At 42.4% G+C, this 20,851-nt stretch overlaps 1 protein-coding gene across 2 annotated transcripts in view; it reads right to left on the reverse strand.

Moving 5' to 3' along the window:
- si:rp71-79p20.2 (zinc finger protein 704) overlaps positions 1 to 20,851 on the reverse strand; it is a 42,860-nt gene that overhangs the window by 5,562 nt on the left and 16,447 nt on the right. Inside the window, exons 1-7 of one of the 2 annotated variants that reach the window (XM_034207474.1) lie at positions 16,596 to 17,317; positions 16,285 to 16,365; positions 11,249 to 11,349; positions 9,395 to 9,633; positions 6,442 to 6,542; positions 4,703 to 4,976; positions 307 to 434 (exon numbers count right to left, since the gene is read on the reverse strand). In XM_034207474.1, the coding sequence (XP_034063365.1) occupies positions 307 to 434; positions 4,703 to 4,976; positions 6,442 to 6,542; positions 9,395 to 9,633; positions 11,249 to 11,349; positions 16,285 to 16,365; positions 16,596 to 16,807 (1,136 nt within the window). In that variant the 5' untranslated portion in view covers positions 16,808 to 17,317. Of the gene's footprint in view, positions 1 to 306; positions 435 to 4,702; positions 4,977 to 6,441; positions 6,543 to 9,394; positions 9,634 to 11,248; positions 11,350 to 16,284; positions 16,366 to 16,595; positions 17,318 to 20,851 lie in introns of those variants that run through there. The other variant, XM_034207473.1, reaches the window with a different exon arrangement.

A 20,851-nucleotide genomic window follows, 5' to 3' on the forward strand; every position in this document is an offset into this window, starting at 1 on the left:
AGGACATGAACACAGACGTCGCCCACACAGGCATAACAACACAAACATGTGCATGTAGGGGTGGGGGCAGACCCACATAAAAACACAAGTCTTTCTTTGTAAACGTCATTTAGCAAATATAAAAACTATTCAATACAGGGAGGCCATCTTTCAAAAGGGGGATTATTTAAAGGAACTGTGATATAAGAACAAAGGAAGATAATAGAAAAAGAACAATTAAGATAAAATGTTTTATATTTCAACCCAAATCTTTTGATTGGACAATTAATCCTAATGCAATGACACAGACAAATGGCGGCAGAATACCTGGTTCCTGGTGCTGATTTAGGTGCAGGCGTTATTAAAGCATGGTTCTTGATGACAGTGCTGTGTGTGATGGCTGCCGGCTGACGCTTCTCTCCGATGCTGACGGTCCGGACTTGGATCACAGGCCCCTGTAAAGCAGAAAGACATCATAAGTGATTTTTAGAACGTTATACTAATACAGTGTGGCTTACTTGTATATATCACTTGACATTACAACAACACAACCTTAATTCTCTCCCTGTCAAAATGAAAAACACATCCACAATAAAGTCCTTACACCTCGACACAAGCCAAAGAGCGGCTGTCCATTTGAAGAAGACTGGTAACCATTTACAGCGTCAAATACAAGGTATAGATTAGTAGTCCTGCGTGTTCAAATCGTTACAGAGACAAAAACATGATTTATTAGAGAAGCCAATTAATCGATTGACACTGTGATAGGCACAGAGCGATAAGATCATGCTTCACACCCTCTGATTTATCACCGTCACCCAACCCTTTTGCGCTACTGCACATACAACAAATTAGCAGGTGTGCTTGGTGACGCCCACACAAACTGTGCACCAAAGATATATCACAAGATTAAAACCGGGCCCAAAGGGTTAACAGCACAGAGAAAGTCTAAGTGACAGTTAGGAGTAAATTAAGAATCAACATCATTTGTCTTGGTCTTCTCGGTCTCCCTGCAGCTTTAAATACTGTTGAACATTTTATTTTCTATGACAGACCTTGGAAGGCATTCACTGTTGCCATCCCTACAGTACCTTATACTGAATATTCTTTATTGCATCTGATTAACACGAGCCACCAAACGGCCTTGGGGAGCACGGCTGTACTGTTAAACGTCTGAAAGTGCTCTACAACAGGAGACAGGCAACAGTTATTACACATTCCTGGATGACACACCATTTTGCATTGCAGTAGCTCCTGATAACACAGACTGCATTATTATTGGGATTTTAAAAGTCATATATTTCTGCAACACAACCAAGACAATTAATGGGGTTGAGTCCATGTTGAATACATGATTGTAGGAGTCATTCTGCCCTAAACGTTCAATTAAATGCCTTTATGAGGTTGTTCCGAGTCAAATAAAACCAGTGCTGCGGCTCACGCTGCTAAATCCAGTGTTGAAAGATGAATCTGCACCATCATCATTAACTGGCTGCACTATCCTGATGCAATCCATTCTGCTCTGCCTAGGAAAGCCACAGTTCAAAATCAATTCATATAAAATTAATCAGATCATTCTTTATCTAGGACCATAAGAGCTCACATTGCATATGTTTTTGTAGTGGTTTCCTGACTTCTATTGTTTTTTAAACCTTTAAACAGTTCTGGGCCTGATGTCTGATATGCGTCTAAGATACAAAATGTTCCCCCTCGATCCCTCAGGTCCTCTGACTGTCTGCCCTGTGAGCGCAGACTGATTCATGACCACGCTGCTTCAGCCATTTTGGCCCCAGCCTTTGGAACAGACTATTTGAGGCCATGATGAAGATGTTAGGGTTACCTTAACTGTTGTTGTAGTTTGATTGCTTTTATTCCTAAACTTTACTTCATCTTTTCTTTCCATTTATTGAGGAGGCACATAGAATATAACGATGGCAATGTGTATAGTAACACCTGCTTATGCTGCTATGGACAATCTGGCAATAATGCACACTCAAATATTGAAGTGACTATTATTTTGTATTGATTGTTGTGTTTTTATTCAGGTCTTAATGTGTGAACATGTAAAAATGTGTCTTTGATTCTGTGTATATACATATTTGCACACATCATTTAATATACATTTATATTTATATTCGAGATTGTGGGAAACGGTATTTCGATCTCTCTGTCTGTACACACAAACTGGGAGATTGACAATAAAGTTGACTTTGCATGCACATCTGGTTTAATGTATTGTTCCCTGGATTTTATGTCAAGCCTTGTTGGATTGATAGTAGGCTACTATATAAACAGGGATGCACATAACCGCCAAAAAAAGAGCACCGGGTCATTTGAAAAAAGGCGCATTTATGTACCAACATTGAGAGAGAGAGAGGGAGAGAGAGAGGGGAGAGAGAGAGGGAGAGAGAGAATGGAGGAGAGAGAGAAGAGAGATAAAGATATTTGCGAGTTGCATATGAACTCAGGGCCGGCCCGTAGCACTGGCGTTATAGATGTTCGTCTAAGCTAGGGCGCCAGATCTGGGAGGGAAAAAAACATTTTTGACCGTTGGGGCTCATCCTAATTTTCGGCCTTGATGTAACAATATTCATAATTAAGTAAATGTAACACCCTTTTCACCCCAGTTACACGTTTAATTTGCCCTGTACGATGGGCGCTGTAAGTGATGAAAATGGGGGATGTTCGCTTATCTGGCGCCCGCAGCTCACAGCCAAAGTGCGAGAGAGAGAAGGGCGCACCGCCCGGTACCGGCGCTGTTGTTATTAGAATCTGGTGCTAGCTGCTCTAACGGATATAAGAAGAAGATGTTTCTACAATAATGTGGAGGGAGAGTCCTCTCCAGTGGCTGATAACTACAGATGAGCACCAAGCCACATCTCCAGGTGCTCCTTTGAGAACCAGGGCAAAAAAGTTATGTGCACCCCTGTATATAAATGAAAAGACAAATGTTGTATATATAATAAGATGGTATACAGGATAAGGGAAAGTTAAAAAAGATAGCTACAAAAAGTGGTAACAAGTGGAAACGGCACTTAGATTAGGATAAAAAGGTGTGAGACAAAGCCTCACTCACCAGGACGCCTTTGAAAAGGACATGAGGGGATTGCCATGACACACTGATGCCGTTCCCATATCCAGGCCTGGTGCCATTACCATTGCCTAACCCAGCCAGCTCAGGACCCAATGGGATTCTCACTGGAGCAGTGGCCTGGAACATGGACAACCCCCCACCACAGCCAGGAGGGGACACAACAGACAGGAGGAGGGACAGGGATAGCGCAGATAGAAACAGGGAGGAGGAGAATACAGAAAAAATATCAAAAACTGAGCAGGAGAGGCATTTGTGAAGCTCTACATATACAATGTCTTAATATCAAAGGATCAGGTAACTAGAACAAACTGTGCCCACCATAACAACTTTACAGAAAAGGTGCGTGTGTTTTACGATTAGAGACTGACTCGGCAGCAAATTGATATCCTGATAAAAACGAGATATCGTCTCAGACTGTCAGATACAGTATAGGTATTTGTTTTGCTGTTTCTGAAAGCTAAACTACAGCGTGGTGACGTCATTTCTGAACTTTAACTGTTGTAGCTCTTCCATTATTTGTCTTCAATTATGTCCACATTATTGACAATCATTTTTAATCCAAAAATAACCTTCTATAAATATTTGGTGAAAGCACAAGCCTACAACCATCGTAGTAAAGGACCTGATATATTTGGTCAAAATGTTTTCGTATTTGATTTTTCTACATTTTCTCCACGTTGCCCAGCCCTAACTGACAGGCACATTATGAATTAGGCACAACTGTTTTAAGACTGCTTGAAGAATAGCAGAACATCTAGTTAGCGGTATTAAAGAGAAGAGTATAAGGACAGTGCATGACCAGTAGCTAGTGTAGTTTCCGTGCTGCATATATAAACTGAAACTCTATTTTCATGTGCATTTTAAGTTGTCATGGCAACTGAAAGTTTCATACAGCCTTGAACCATTGAGAAGGACTGAATTCAATATTCAATATAGAACGATGCTTATGCTTTAAACAAATGTGTTTCTCCACCTGAAACCATTTCATTTTCACCTTCAAGGGCATCCGAGTGAGGAGTGCACATGCATTTGTACAGATTGACGAAGAAAAGAAGAGGAAGGACAAGGAGAAGAAGAGAGAGGAGGCATGAATACCTAAAATGCTACAAAGCAGTTCAAACTAAATGCGCCGAGCAGGAATCCGAACATGATTTATTCTCTTTTCCTACTTTAAAATATTGATAATTTGTGTGAATTTGTATTAATATTTGCAAGATGGTCTTTTTTCATTTCTCTCCCCCACAGTGGTGTGGGAGTCAAGGATCATACTCTGACCCTGGAGCTTATTTCATACATTCATCTCAAAAGCTGCCCCTGCAGATTCTCTACCATAGAAACCTAATACTTTGTGGCTTTGTATAATACCAACTAGGGCGATTATTTGACTGACATGTTTAACTCTTTAGAGTACGATTCGTAGACTTGGACCTCTCTGTAACAACCCTTTACTTATTTACTTATACTTATTTTAACACATAATTAGCTTTTCAAAATGATTGTGCCCCCTGTGATTTGAATGTTGCACTAGTCCATGTTGCTATTTTTGACAACTGCTTAATGTTTTCAGGATCATTGCATTATAAATCAGATTTAGAAATGTGTGTATAAGGTGTGTGTTGTGTGAAATACCTGGTAGGCGTGGTCAGTGCGGATGTGGCAGAGGGTGGAGGGCGCTGATTGGCTGAGCAGCGTCGGGGTCGGGCAGTGAGAACTGTTCATGTTGATGCGTTCGGAGTGAGGGACAGCAGTGAGCGGTAGAGGGAAGACGGGCGGGGGTCCGCAGGTGGTGGGGGAGGTGGGGGTGAGGCTGGACAAGCCCTCCGTCAGGCTGTCCATGTTGATCTCGATCTCTGAGTAGTAAAAGTCCTCCTCTCCATCGCTGTAGTCCGAGTCGGTGTTTCGCCTGCAGGAGAAGAGCAGCTTAGAAACTCTGAAGGATATCTTAACTTATCTTAACTCCATTTTAAATACATTTTCAGCTTTGAAGATAAGTGCTTTACTACCACAGCAGCGTTAAGATGCACAGCTGAAACACTTATCTTACTCATTATTTTTTCAGGCCACTAATTTTCTTTTATCTGCAACCATGTAGTAGTTAGCGCAGCTCTATAATCTAAAATTGACATTTCTTTGAGGAGCATTGACCTAATGACTGATACCTCCACTGGTTTATGTTAAGTATGCCTAATATGTTCATGCTGTTAGACACTTCTATGGAAATGAAACAGAAAACATTTCAGTGCACTAAAGGATTTTGTTTCTTTTGGATCTTTTTTATAATTTCATGTGATTTCAATTGCATAATATTTATTTGTGGTTTCCCTTTATCTTACTTTAACTATTAAGTATCATTTTTGAAGCAAAGGCACAGACAAATTCAGCCGTTTTTTGCACACATTTCAGTTTTTTTATTTATAGGAAAAACATATTAAGAAGTTAAAAAATGAATGTGATCTCAAAGCATAAAAGGTCCATTTAAAACATAGTGACTTCTGATTGTAGTAGCCATTAAAGATGACAATAACTTTAGCAGTGATCTTCAATTTGACTGAACTACCTCTGACCTAAGCACAGCTGTCACTATCACTTCCCAGCAGCAGGGGGCAGTAAGAGCCAGTGTGCTGGCTGCTCAAATAAACAAGCTGGTGATGAAATGACAATAACTGTGAGGACAGTTTTTTTTGAGGATTTTCAAAAAACTAATGTCTCACATGTACCTGAAGCAGTGTGTAATAACAGTGCACTGGATAGCTTCAATAAACCACACACATTTCTAATTATATTTTTTTAAGTATTACAAAACAAAAGGAATCGGTTTCTTTATATGTAGCTCTAAGCTGTACTACACAATCAAGTCGTATGTAAAGACAGTTAAGTGGCATCCATGCTGTGAGTAGTCATATATCCTTTTCTTGTATTATTACATTATTTAAATCACAGAGTTTAAGATTTCTACCCACGAGCGGCAATGCCTCAGTGACACCTACACAGTGAAAGTATTTATCAAAGTGAAAAAAAGCCTGCAGTTGTGAATAAAAAAAACATGAATACAAATAAAAACAAACTTTTAAATACTGCTTGTTCCACTATAAAGATAATCAATGTGACTCATATTGCCTACTGGTGGTGTGTGGATGTGTGGGCGAGTGTGTAAGGGTTTAGCCAAGACAAAAGATGTGGCTGAATGCATAATACACAATACTAGGCAGCTTGTAATACTTTATGGAGAAACAAAACACTACGAGCTAAGGGGGTGAACTTTAAATACTGTGAAAATGATTGACAGCTTTAGTCTTAGGTTTATACAGTCAAGAATCCTACCTGGATTCATTAACTAAGCACTCCATGAGTTCAGTTTTGAAACTCACCCCAGGTGGACGGTGCGAACGTGTCGCTGGATCCCTGAGGAGGTGCTGAGGACCTTTTCACAGTTCTTCCACAAGCACTTGAACATCACCTTCATGGAGTTCTGAAAGAGATGTTCCCCACATGAGTGTCAACATAAAAAACAAATATATGTCATTACATCTTTCCCTGTGTGAATATTTGTGCAATATACCTGGCTGCTATATCTCAGAACTGTTACAGGATGTGTATTTTGTAAATTGTGTAATTTTTCTTCTTAATTTTTTATCTTTATTATTTTTTTAATGCATGCTTCTTAGGTAATATTAAGCTGTCTCTTTTCTTGCTGTAATAAATGCAAATGTCCCCTCCGTGGGACGAGTAAAGGTATTCTGATTCTGAACCAAAGGCTTGAAATATCCGCTGTCAGACAAGGTAGAAATGGTGATGAAATTGAACATATTCTCAGCAGAACACTGATTATGGGAAATCAAGGTTTATGCGGTGTGCCGTGTAATGTCACATTCCTGTGTGTGGATCTCATAAGCAGCCTCACTACAAAGGCCTTCGTGGGAGATTGAATGCCACGCTACAAGGGTCCAAACACTACACCTCATTTGAGAGCTATTAGCAGCAAGTCTATAAAAATAGAAATCCGATATGTGACAAGTTCAGGCACATAGAGAGTAAAACAGAAAGATATAGATATCGGAGAAAACAGGGACAGACAAACAAGACAGACAATGAAACTGAACGATGCTCTGTCTACCTGCTAATACATGCATGTCCCTGACTGATTGATGAGTGCACTCTTTAGATTTTAACTCCTCCTACTCTCTGTTCATGTTGTGAGCTCGGTTGGAGATGATAACATAAATAGTTTGGTGTGAGGGTGCAGCCTGGGGGGTGCCCCTAAAGTTTAAAACAACATTCAGTACAACTAAATATAACCACAAGTACACCGCCATCTCCCTGTAGACATACACACCTGTGACAACCATAATAACTTCTTCGTCAAATGTACCGTTTGTAAATGCTTATCACATTTGATCCTGCTTTTACACCAACAAAGGATAACTCTCCTTTGTTCATAAGCAAGCCATGAGGAGATATATAGATGGATTTCTTTTCAATTCATTTTCCCTTTTGCCTATCAGGGGCTGGCAGCTGTCCGATGAGCAGGCAGGGACCTGCATCTCTTCTAATGAAAAACAGTGGGTGTGTACTGTCATTCCCTTTCAGCAGCCTCTGGCAGTAGGAGGGCAGAAAAAGGAGGGAGGAAAACTGAGCCAGTGAAGTAAGAGTAGAACAGGTTTTTTTATCAATGGCTATGTAAACTCTGCTACACTGCTCTGTCTTTGAACTGTTCCTCAACACCTGCCACTCCCTTTCTTATTTAACAGCAACATGGAAATACACTTCTCAAGTGGGGCTTGGCTAAATGCACGTCCCCTGATGGTGTTTTAGGTGCTGTTTACACGAGAACGCAAACGGTTGTATCCGCTACTTTTCTCTTTCGTATAGCCCGTTCGTTCACACAAGGCCGTAAGGGAAATGCGGAAACAGACCCCGCAAACGATAACGGGTCCCAAGGTGGATAGATCTGCAAACGGAACGCTCTGGGGGGCCAAACGTATACTACAGCGTCTCCAGCACTTTCGAGCAGTCTCGTGTGAACGGAAGACTTTTTGATATCGTATTCGGTTCGTTTGCGTGTAAATGAGGTCTTAAACAACCCCACTAATACAAATGACACAGCAAAGCTAGCCTTTAATCCCACAAACAATCCCAAATCACTTAATTCCCTGAGCATTTTCCTTGCATCTTAACACTGTTACAGTACGACTGGTGACTGTGATGTTTAATAATCCTCTTAACCCAGTGCCTGCTCAAAATCAAACAGCATCCAACTGAAGGGGCCGCCGCTCACAGAAGGCTTAGACCTCTAGGGTTGCTTTCATCAGCTATATTGCGGCACTAAGCTAGCCGGCCGGTGAGCTCATAGTTTAGCTCTCTTCCGAACAACTTGTGTGTCTATATTCCTCCAGGCCCGGGTCATCCCACTTCATTTCCTGTCAGCTTATCTATGGTATGGCATGGGTCACTGGCAGCATCGTCCTTGGTGTCTTTATGGTTTGGATATATTCAGCAGCTCAATAATCTTTACTGCTCCACTCCAGGGAGAGGGAATTGAAAACTCCTGCATATTGTACAGTATATGAGCTCTTCTCGTGGCTGTATGGCTAGAGGAAATTCATCTCGAGGATTCCTTTTTTCCTCTTATTGCTACCATGAATATTGCCTTAAACCTCATTTGTAAGCAAGCACCCTTTCAAGCTTTTGCTACTTGCTGTTGCGCAACCAACCCTCTCCTTACTAACCTTTCTTCCTGTGCTCTATGAGAAGAATGAAAAGAGGACTATTTCTAAAGTTACAAAATTAAGAATTAACCTTTTGATCCACACACGCAGAAAGGAACTGCTGCTGTTAAACTTCATGGTGCTACCATGGTTTGAATGCTTCTACTGGACTACTAAAGAAATATTAAAGCACATCATAGTTGCGTCTGTAAAGCTGTGGCCATGAAGTATTACTCAGCATGTGCATTTTTTGGTTTAAGATTCAAGTTGAACAGACAGCATCTGGGGCTGCTGTCATAACCACACAACCACAGATGTGACAAACCGTATTAACTGTGGATTTCAACTTGAGTTCAACCTACTTATTTCATAATATATATTTGTAGATGTGTGATAAATGATATCTGATAAATTAGCAGATGTGTTTCTAATCTAATATCTTTGTTGTGCTTAGTCATCAAACCCTTTCCTGAACATGTCCCGATTTCGCGATTTCCCAAGCTGTTCAGGAGTCATAGTAATTATTTAGCCAAAGTTAATTTGCATCAGTGCTTTATAAATTAAGTGCCATACATATCGAGTCATATATAAATGCTACATGAAGATTCATTTTTACCTTTCGCTTACGAGGTATTGGGTCCTCAAACATGAAGTGTGTGCTCTCTGGGACATCTTCATTAACATCATCCCCCGGGGTCAAGAGAGGGAAGTTCTTGTTGGCATCATTGGAAAGAGGCGGGGACGGTGTGGAGGGCACTGATTGGTCGCTGGTGTCCCAGCTCCAGTTGCCACTTGTGGAACTGCTGTAGCTATTTGACAGCACGTCTTTCCAAGCCCTGCTGCCTGGCTCTGGGACTGCAGGTCAAAGAATGCAAACGGTTAACATATGTATTATATATACAAAGAAGATCATATGTGAACATTATGGTGAGTTCACACTACTTTTAAAGACCTGAAATAAAAGTATAGCAACATAATGATTGGACAGTATGCCTCACAATCCTGACCTGTAATGGAAATGAAAATGTAAAAGCTCACAAAAGCCATAAACCATGAAAGCCTATTTGATGCATATATCCTAATATGTTATATAAAGTTGACATTTTTCATTTATCTATTCTCATCTTTGCACATTAAAGCCCAACACAGCTTTAATTTCTTTGACAAGGTAGGATATTATCTCGCTAAGTCTTGGCCCACTAACCCTTCCTATACCCATTGGCCTTTCAACCTAAAATACTAGATAATCGCACCGGCTTGACTGGACATTAATGGGGCAAAACATGGGGAAGGCAAAACCTAAACCCCAAGATAGAAAAAATATAAGGATCTGAATCCCTGTTAATGTGTTGCATAGATCAATTTGTGTATGAGGATTACGGTACCCAGAATGTGCTACTGTAAAGCTTTAAGAGAAACCAATAATATCATTTCACCTCCTACCAGTGTACCATAAAAAAAGAGATTTAATCTAAAAAAGGAAAAAAAACTCATTTTGATGTGGCATTTACCAAAACACATAACTTGCATTCATGCACCAACATTCTCACAAGGTTTGACAACATCTCACAGCATATTTGTTACCACACTGACTGCTGAATCCTACAATGAAACTCTCATTGATATAGACAACTGATTTGTTTTGACAATTAATACAGAAGAAGAAGATGGACCTTTATTAATCCCCGAGGGGGAAATTCAGTTTCCACTCTGTCGTACACACACGTTTTTATAGAGGTCATACAGTACAGTACACACTTTTTAGAACATGCACATACATATACAAATACACACATGCAGTTGAGAGGTCAGAGTGGAGGCAGCCAGTCTAGCCGGCGCCAGTGAGCAGTTAGGTGCCTTGCTCAAGGGCACTTCGGCAGTGGCCCAGGAGGGGAACTGGCCCCTCTCCAGTACCAGTCCACACTCTGTATTTTTTGGTCCGATCGGGGACGTGAACCGGCAACCCTTCGGTCCAAAGTCCAATCCCCTACAGACTGAACCACTCCCGCCCCAGAAGTGTCCGATGGATGATGGCATATGAACTGCTACATGTTGCCTTACTCAATAACAGTAGCCTTTGTTTTATGCTGGCAAAAAAAAAGAAGCAGATAGGACTTTGACCGTCTGCGGTGATAAGGTCACGTCTGAACAGTTGGAAGCAAGTGCGCTAGGCTTGGGTAACATGAATGTATACAAAGATAAGATAATAGAGCTCATGATAATGTAAGAGTCCCTTTTATTAAATGAAAAATTATAAATGACTCAGCTGATCAGTCTCATTAGCATAACAAACATCAGCTGATTGATGATGAGATTTTGTCCCCACTGTCCCTCCGCTTCACATAGTAACTCCTCTGCATAATGAAAGCCAAGGTGACATTCATTTGTTTCATACAGTCAGTGTTTGATGGAGCAGTTTCCATTGCAGGCATATTTTAAGGACAGAATGCAGCAGAGGCTGTGATGTTACCTGTTGGAGCAGAGGAAGGGTTGAGCACCAGCGGAGATGTGGACAGTGAGGTCAGGACGGTGGCAGCCATCACTTCCTTATCAGCATGACCTGAGGGCTTCCTGCAAAACACACACATGTAGAAAAGGAAAGTCAACACCACTGCTCTTGTCTTAATATGTTTGAACAAACACAATTTCAGCAAAACACTTTAAAATAGTTTGTTGTTTTGCCCGAGTAATGGAAAGTTATTTCAGAAGAAAAAGCCTGGACTGGTCCCCAGAGAAATCTATAAATCTCTGTAGACCCCCAAAATATCACCACTAATACATTCTTAAAGCAGTGAATAAAGTGTTTGAGTATGAGCGTGTGAGTGCGTGTGTGTTTGTGTGTGTGTGCGTGTGTTTGAGTATGAGCATGTGTGTGTGTGTGCACATGAAGATGTAACGGAAATCCCTGAGAGTGAACAGGTTGTGTGGTGTGTTTCTGCACAGCTTGTGCAACCTCGCTTAGAGAGACTGATGCCCCGGCCACACGAGGACGAAAACGTCTAAACGCATAGGATTAACGCAAACGCAATCGCAAAAAAGCTTCCGTCCACACGCAATAGTCATCCGAATAGTGTCTGTCCACACGAGACAGCTCCGTTTAGCTCCAACCACTGGAGAAGCTGCAGTACATGCAGGAGCCTGTACGTGGCGCTGTAACTTCCTCCACAAAAGCAGCGAAGAAGCATCGTTGTCATGGTTGCCCTTCTGTTTATTCTCCGCGGTGGGGGCCGAGGGAACCGGGCAGAGTTTTTCTCCAGTCAACGTGTATTCAAGTTTAAATCTTCCGACAAAATTATAAAAGTGCCGGTCAAAGGTCTTCTTTGTTATTTATTGAGCTTTAAAACAAATGAATAACGAATCTATATATTATAATAATAAAATACACGGAGCCTCTCTTTTTCCTCCCTCTCTTCGGACAGCGCCAGTGTCTGTTTCATGCAGCAGCTGATCCAGTAATGACTCTGAGTGACCCGGCCGACAGTAAAAATAAACATATTTATAACTAGTTTAGGTAGTTTGAGAGGTGTCTCCGTCCTTTCAGATTAGAATTCACTCGCGTTTATGTCCATATCGAGAGAAAGATAAATAATCTGAATTCAGTGTGCAGTTTACTTTGACGCGGGGGTGAGCAGCAGAGGTGCGGAGAGGCGGGGCTATTGCCTCATCATTATCAGAAAATGATCGTATAGGGCGTACACACGGAGCCGTTGGACCCCCCAGAGCGTTGCGTATGCCGTTCTATCCACCTTGGGACCCGTTATCGTTTCCGCAGTCGTTTAGTGCCGTATTCGGTCGTCCTCGTGTGGCCGAACGGTCTATATGACACTAAACAGTAACGCAAACGACCGTTTTCGTCCTCGTGTGGCCGGGGCATGAGAGTACAACCTATGCTGAGCAGTCAACCCTCAGCTTAAACCTAAATACTGTAGATTTTTACAAGCGGCCGAGATGGGTTTTCTCCGCAGGGTGGCTGGTGTCTCCCTTAGGGATAAGGTGAGAAGTTCGGTCATCAGGGAGGGACTCGGGAGTTGAGCCGCTCCTCCTTCGCGTCGAAAGGAGCCAGTTGAGGTGGTTCGGGGCACCTAGTTAGGATGCCACCTGGGCGCCTCCCAGCAGGTGCACGTCCAGCTGGGAAGAGACCAAGGGGTAGACCTAGGACCAGGTGGAGGGATGATATCTCTTCGCTGGCCTGGGAGCGCCTTGGGATCCCCCAGTCAGAGCTGGTTGATGTCGCCAGGGAAAATAAAGTTTGGGGCTCTCTGCTGGAACTGCTATACCCCCGCGACCCGACCACGGATAAGCGGGAGAAGATGGATGGACTGTAGATTTTTGCAGCGTACACACACACAAAGTACTCTTTTGCTAAGACATACAAATTCATAGTAAGCTCAGAGTGGCATTACACCATCTAGTATTCTAATAAAAATGTTAGCACAGTAATTTGTGTCATACGGCAAAGAAGCACAACGTTTCTCAGCCTCAAGCAGCCTTTCTCTTCATCTATTCTTTTTTGCACTTTTAACCTCTGTTCTTTTATGTCCGAAACAAAACAGGGGGAATTAATTCAGAACGGCCAAGGACTCACCCACACACTTGTGCACACACATAAACTGATTGATATTCTTGTGTCAAAAAATCCCCCAAAAAAACAAGCCATCAAAGCCAATACAATAAAGTGAATATATGTTGACCATGTACCGCTATGTCATATGCAAATCCCAATCCTATCAAATGTTACAACATATGAACAGATTAATCACAGATGCAACACAGAGCAGGGAAACACACAAGAGAGACAGAGGCAGAGACACACATGGTCTGCAGCTTTAAGAGGTCCCTGTCCCACCCCCAGACTTCTCCACTACACAACCAGAGTAAACTGGTTTGAGGCGTTCTCTCAGCCAACGCCCTCGCTGAGATCCACGCGGAGTTGCAAACACACACACACACACACACACACACACACACACACACACACACACACACACACAGCACCACCACCACACACACACACACACACACACCACACACACACACACACACACACACACCACACACACACACACACACACACACACACACACACACACACCACACACACACACACACACCACACACACACACACACTACCACCACACACACACACACACACCACACACACACACACACACACACACACTACAGCCACACACACACACACACACACACACACCACACACACACACACACACACACAACACACACACACACACACACACACACACACACACACACACACACACACACACACACACACACACACACACACCACACACACACACAACCACACACACACACACACACACACACACACACACACACACACACACACACACACACACACACACACACACACACACACACACACACACACACACACACACACACACACACCACAACTTCAGACTGGAGTCCAAAAACACAAACAAAAGTACGCCGTAAATCAGCGAGTGTGCGTGTACCTGCTCACACACCCACTCATAGAAGAGACTTTAAAACTTTATGGACAGAGAAAAAGTTTAGATAGTGTTTCAGCTCCCACACTGATGAGAATGCGTTGGATGGGAGGCAAACAGATCACAGAAGAATGTACTAGATACACCGAACACTACGCAGCCATGTCCACACAAAAAGAGGCTGGTTTTCAACACTTTAAAACAAAAGGGTTAACTGTGCATCCGTGTGTGTGACAGTTTGTGTGCTCTATACAAAGCGGGCATTTTACGAAACAATATAAATACCAACAAGGAGAGGATCACAGTATGCAAAGAACAATATCTGCACTCAAGCTTAGACAGAAGACATAGGCGGGTAACACACATATAACACACACATACACATGCATAAACACACACACACAGTCTGGATGAGAGATAAAGAGATAACAAGATTAGCCGTGTCCTGTTTCAGTCATTAGCCTTGTTTTTAGCACTAAACGGGGCTGGCCAGGGACACGCTTCTGATTTATTGGCCTGCGTCTCTTCCTTAATAATATTTTTGTGCTGTTTTTATCATTTTGTTGCAAACTCGGACCACATGTTGTTAGCTTGACTTTAGAGTTGAATAAATTGACTATATGGCACTGAAAAGTATACTGATAGCATATCACTGTCTGTCTTTGGTGTGTGTGTCAGTGAAACCGAAACAAACTAACATTTAAGAAGGTCACCTGGCCTATTAGTTGATTCAGGAGATTATTCAAACTTTGATATCCATTTCCTGTACTCACACACTCACACACCCACAGAGGATTACCAACACACACACCAAACCCCATTAATGCCGTAGCCCCCCCAAACCTTCTCTGATTTCCTGACAAAGAGCTTTTTTCTTCCTCTGCTTCCCGGCAGAGGCACGGTCCTCACCACAATTGTATTACATCTGGAGACAGTTGTTGTGTTTCAGCGTGGGCATGTATTAACTGATAAACAAAACTAATGGCTTGTTTTAGACATCCATTCTGAAAAGGAACCATTGATGATTGGCTCTGACTCATGATGACGGTTGTGGAGCTAATCGTCTGTTGCTGACTTTAATAATAATGGTTACACCAAGTTAGATACAGATGCTTGCCACGCTCTGCCATCTGAAAAACCAGCTGCGTCATCCTTTACTTAAGGGATGTATACAGGAAATCAGATGTCAGATGGAGGGTAAAGTTCATTCATTTGAAAGGTGCTCTGTGGCGCATGAAGCCAACATTGTTTGATTTCATAGTATATGAAGTCCATTAGCCCTGCCTTCTAGCCACTCAGCCTTGGGATCATTTACATGAAATAAGGAAAGAAAATAACTCTGAATTCAACTCTTTGGAATTTACAACTTTAAAAAGGTTTTAAAGATTTAGATCAAGTTGATTTATCAAAAAAAAATGGCCACGCTGCTCTCTATAAATTCACGTCCGTTTGTAGAGCAGAGATATCTGTCAACAAAGTGGGGCTATATGTGCATGTTTGGGCGGAAGGGTGCTTTGGGTTTTTGGGTTTTGACTGCTGAAAACGGGATGTTTACTAAAGTATTTTAGTCCAACCACGGTTTATAGTGTGCAGTAAATGTAATGAAACACGTCCTCCTCCATACATGCAGATGAACATGTGTAAGCACATACGCACTGAGGTTATTTAGTGTACTAGTGACACCTTTCATGCTCTAAACTGTGAAATTGACAACCCCTGTCACTGAGTGTGTTTTATGAGACAGGTGCCTCAATAGGGAAGTCTTGATTCCATTAAGTGAGTGTGCGTGTGTGTGTGGTGTGTGTGTGTGTGTGTGTGTGTGTGCGTGTGAGTGTGAGTGTGAGTGTGAGTGTGTGTGTGCGTGTGTGTGTGTGTGTGTGTGTGTGTGTGTGGTGAGGTTGAGCATGTTGTGTTTGTCTCTGATTGAAGCATTTGGCCAACTTAAGTAGTACATACACAAACAAAATCATACAGTCACTCTCTCACACCCACACACACACACCCTCTTACCTTCCTTCCTCCCTCAACTTCTGTTGGCTTCGGCTGAGCCAAGAACCAGCCCCTCTGGCAGCGGCACAACACATGGGCCGGCTAAAGTCAACAAGCCAGGCCCAGGCACATACAGGGAGAGGGAGGGAGAGAGAAACACTACCGCTTTGAGCCAAGACACAAGTAGCAACAACAAGCTCAGAGTGCAGAAAAAAGGGTAGAGTATTGTGAGAGAATCTGTGTATTATGTGCAATCAACAAATAAGCTTTGTAAATGACCATATTCCAGCCAAAATGCGGAATTTTACGAGTTGTTTTCAAGATACACTCACTCATTATTAGTCGGATACAGTTGAGAGAAACACATCCAACACTCTAGATTTCCACCCCAGGACCTAAGAGGACATTTGGACTTTGATACGACAGATGGTGATATGATGCTTTCGTGTTGGTGTTTTCCAACCCCCCAACCTATACTAGATTGGGCTCTCTGCTGTTGTTGGGGAGACGACTGGGCCTTCCCTCTATATTTAACATGGCACATTTGATCCAGTTAGCAGCCCAATACAAATCCCAAGGATCTGAGTGGTTTATAGTGCACATTGCAATCAGTATAAGCCCACTGAAATGGACCAGTGTGTCGGATTCAGAAATGGAAAATAATATTCCTAACTATTTGTTCATTAGTGTATAATCCTCTGAAAGCAAGTATGGTTAGCTTAGTTTTCGTAAGCTTAGAGAATGAGCCTTTTGTATATAGCCTCTATATGGAGCGGTACATAGGGAGCGCTTCCTCTGCCAAGGAGTCCGACAAGTTGCACCACCTTGTTTCTACAGTATAGTCCAGAACATTATTGTATAAATGCTGCTGCCGCTACTTTTCTACCCGATTTAAAATATTATGTGCATGCCGTTTGTCTTAGTGTTTTCTTTTTCTGTCCTCTCTGTTGGACGAATGAAGGAATTCTTATTCTTATTATGAAAGATCAAACCAAACACGAGCTGAAGAGAGCTGCCTTCAGGTTTTTAACACCACCTTAAGGCCTCTATAGGTAAATGTCCCCAATAACTGGCCCCCAACAAATGATCAGCTAGCAGTCCACACACATTACACTTCCTACAGTTTATGTTTCATCTTGATTGTGCTGCCTTAATGATCTAATCATCCCCCTCCCCTTCATGTGTTTCCCACCTGTTTGGCACTGTCAATACTCAGTTTACCACAACGCAACTTTCCACAACCCCCCTCTCACTGGGAGTATCTGTTGCCTGTTAAAGTGCAAACTGTGAACATTCTTCAGCAATTGTAACAGTCAACAGGTTACAGAGAATGATTGTTCCATTCTCAAAAGACCAATATCAATGTAATTGCTGGACCAAACTAAAAGGCTATCCATTTGACCAGGGGAAAAGATAGTTTTTTGCACAGACTGCATGGAAGAAACCTATCTGTTTGCTATCATGATTCAAAGCTGTGCAAAGTTGAATTTGTTGGGTGTAGTTTTCACTGGGGTCTTACACTAACAACACTAATCTCTGGTCTCCCTTTCAGCACCAGTGCTAGTCACTTTAAATAGCACCTATCCAGCCAATGTGATCATGTGATGGACATGAACCCCAAAACAGGCCTCAGGTTGTATTTCTGAGTCTCTGTATGTACTGTATGCATGTATGCCGGCTTCTTCATATCAGAAGCAGCTGCGCGTGCCCCAGATTGGCATAGAGACTGGTATATGACCTTGCCAGTCAAATAGTTGAAAAACACAGTCAACAAAATCAAAGTCCAAACACCCCTCTGGTTTGTGATAGGACTACACATTCAACAAACACTGAGCGTGTTTTCATACTGCTTTTTTTTTCTGTTTCTCTCGTTACCCTTCGAACACAAACAAATGCAAATACACACAACGGAAGAGAGATACAGACACAAAAATAGGAGTTATGTGATCAACTTTTCCTTAGGCAAGCCTTTTCATTAATTCATCTTTTACGCTTGCATCGCTCATCCTCATCGCTCATCCAAGGCTAAGAGATAACGTGATGGGATCCCCAAGAGCATTGTTAAACATACATGACATCATCTGTTCCTATTTGCTTCTCTCCTCTTTCCTTTTAGCCATTTAAGGCTCATGAGATCCTGCCTGGCTGGCTCTAAAGGGAATGTTGACTGTGCACATGAAGATGAATCAGGGTGTTACCCTAAAGCATAATAACTCATAGATGAAGATGTAGAAAGAGGCTTTTGAAAAGAAAAGTGTCATCAGTGCACACATATAAATCAAGAGAAACTGGGCTCCTGTTGTCTAACTGGTATATCCTGTATAATGAGGTAATGCAGTGACGACTGAGGCAATAAGAACTGACCAGGCTGCTGTTGATGCTCGTCTGCCGGCTGTGCCCCCCCCGACAGCTGCCCCTCCATACATATACTGTTAATAGAACACCAACCGCCCTCCATTTCACAATCCCTACGTCCCCCATTATCTTACCTCCACTCCACTGTATTACGTAATGTCCTCTACCCCCCCCCTCTCTCTCTATTGCATTGCTGGCAGATGGTTCATGATTGGCAGTAAACAGTCACTCCCTCAACCCAACACAAGCCCCCCCATGTTCACAGCTCTGATCCCCTGTTCCGTCTTGATCACTCACTCTTTCCCTTATTCCTGTGTTGTATGTCTGTAACGTCTTTGTGCAATGCAGAATGTGTATGTACCCAATGAATACAGATATATTAACATAATAATGTGGGTATAAACATTAGGTAGTGCAATCCATCATAATTCACCCATTGTTGTGCAATCTGTACACATGTTGCCCCTTTAAATATCCAGGCTGAGACCCCTGGAGAGGGAGAGGCTGTTAGGCAGGAGCCATGTCACTTTAATGTGGGCTGCGAGTGTAATGGCTATTCAGTCCCCAGACAAAAAGCCCTCTCTTTCTGACTCTTGATCCTCAAATGTAGTCTGTTCCCTTATGGCCACGCACAAACAACGAAAGGCTTTGTTCTGGCAAAACAATAGAGGAGAGACACACAGAAAAAGACATGATTCAATCCGTGGTGTGATGTCTGACTCTGCCTTAAATCTCCGAAACTAAACGGATCATATTATATTTTAACAGCAATCTTGCAGTGTACTTTAAACATCAAATAGAAAAGAGTTGTTACGTGTGCAACGACCTGAATGTAGAACAAGATCCGAGCTGTGCATGAGATCACGTTTCTCAGGGGAAAAATGTTGACACAGCACAAGCAATTAGCCGGCTGACGACAGAGTAAATCATGACGTACTACCTGACACGCCCACATTGTGGAAACCACCAGACATTGGAATATTTTAGGTCATGAAGTGTCAGCCTGCGCCCAACAAAGGTTAACTGCTGGCAACAACAGTTGGTGTGAACACACACACACACACACACACACACACACACACACATCACACACACACACACACACACACACACACACACACACACACACACACACACACACACACACACACACACACACACACACACACACACACACACACACACACACACACACACACACACACACACACCACACACACACACACACACACACACACACACACACACACACACACACACACACACACACACGCACACACACACACACACACACACACACACACACACACACCACACACACACCACACACACACACACACACACACACACACACACACACACACACACACACACACACACACACACACACACACACACACACACACTATTTTGAGCTCCATTAAACTGTTCAACAAGTTGAACCTGTTACGTAGGCCTGGGTTCACTCTTTTTATGATTTTAAATCCTTTAAATAACAGTTGCAAACCTACAACTATTAAAAAAGATATCAAAGGGAATTCTAATTAGTAATCCATGGATGGAAAATGAATATCTTTTATGTTCATGTCTCTGGGCAAACTAGCTTTACTTTATTACCCCACTGTCACTTCTGGCTACGCATCGAGATTAACTTGTAGCTATAGCAACTTCCCTCACAACTTCTGTCAGTGCCCTCCAATAACAGTGTTGTTGCTAGGGGGATGCAGGACAGTCTCGTCTGTGTTGAGGCCTTGGATTCTTTTCCCCTCCTATACTGGGAAGAGCAAACAAGACCGGCCCTTCTGCCTGAAAACACTGCATACTTATCAAAACGCTTGTCGCTTTTCATTTGAGTCATGGGTCGGTGCAGCGAGCCAGAGAAGTCAGCAGAGTAGTTGCGTTTTTTCTCTGTGAAAAACTATTTTACTCCTGGCAGACCGTCAAAATCATATTTTCATGTATCTAAATAATCCAAACCACTCTGGGCTAGACGGAGGTTTTGATTCTGGAGAATAACAAAGACATCTTCTGGCTGAGCATTAAGAACAACTGAGCTGCTGGTTTACTATGGGATGTCATCAATTAGGTTTGTTTCCCTATGATTGAAACATGGACAGAGCATCACAACATAGACTGACAGATGGTTAGCAAATTAAACAGAATGACAACTGTAAACTGTAAACACAGATTGAAATGTCAGAGAGCCGCGAACAGAGCGGTCAGTTCTCTTTCT

This window comes from Gymnodraco acuticeps, unplaced genomic scaffold (assembly GCF_902827175.1).
Source record: "Gymnodraco acuticeps unplaced genomic scaffold, fGymAcu1.1, whole genome shotgun sequence".
NCBI lineage: Eukaryota > Metazoa > Chordata > Actinopteri > Perciformes > Bathydraconidae > Gymnodraco > Gymnodraco acuticeps.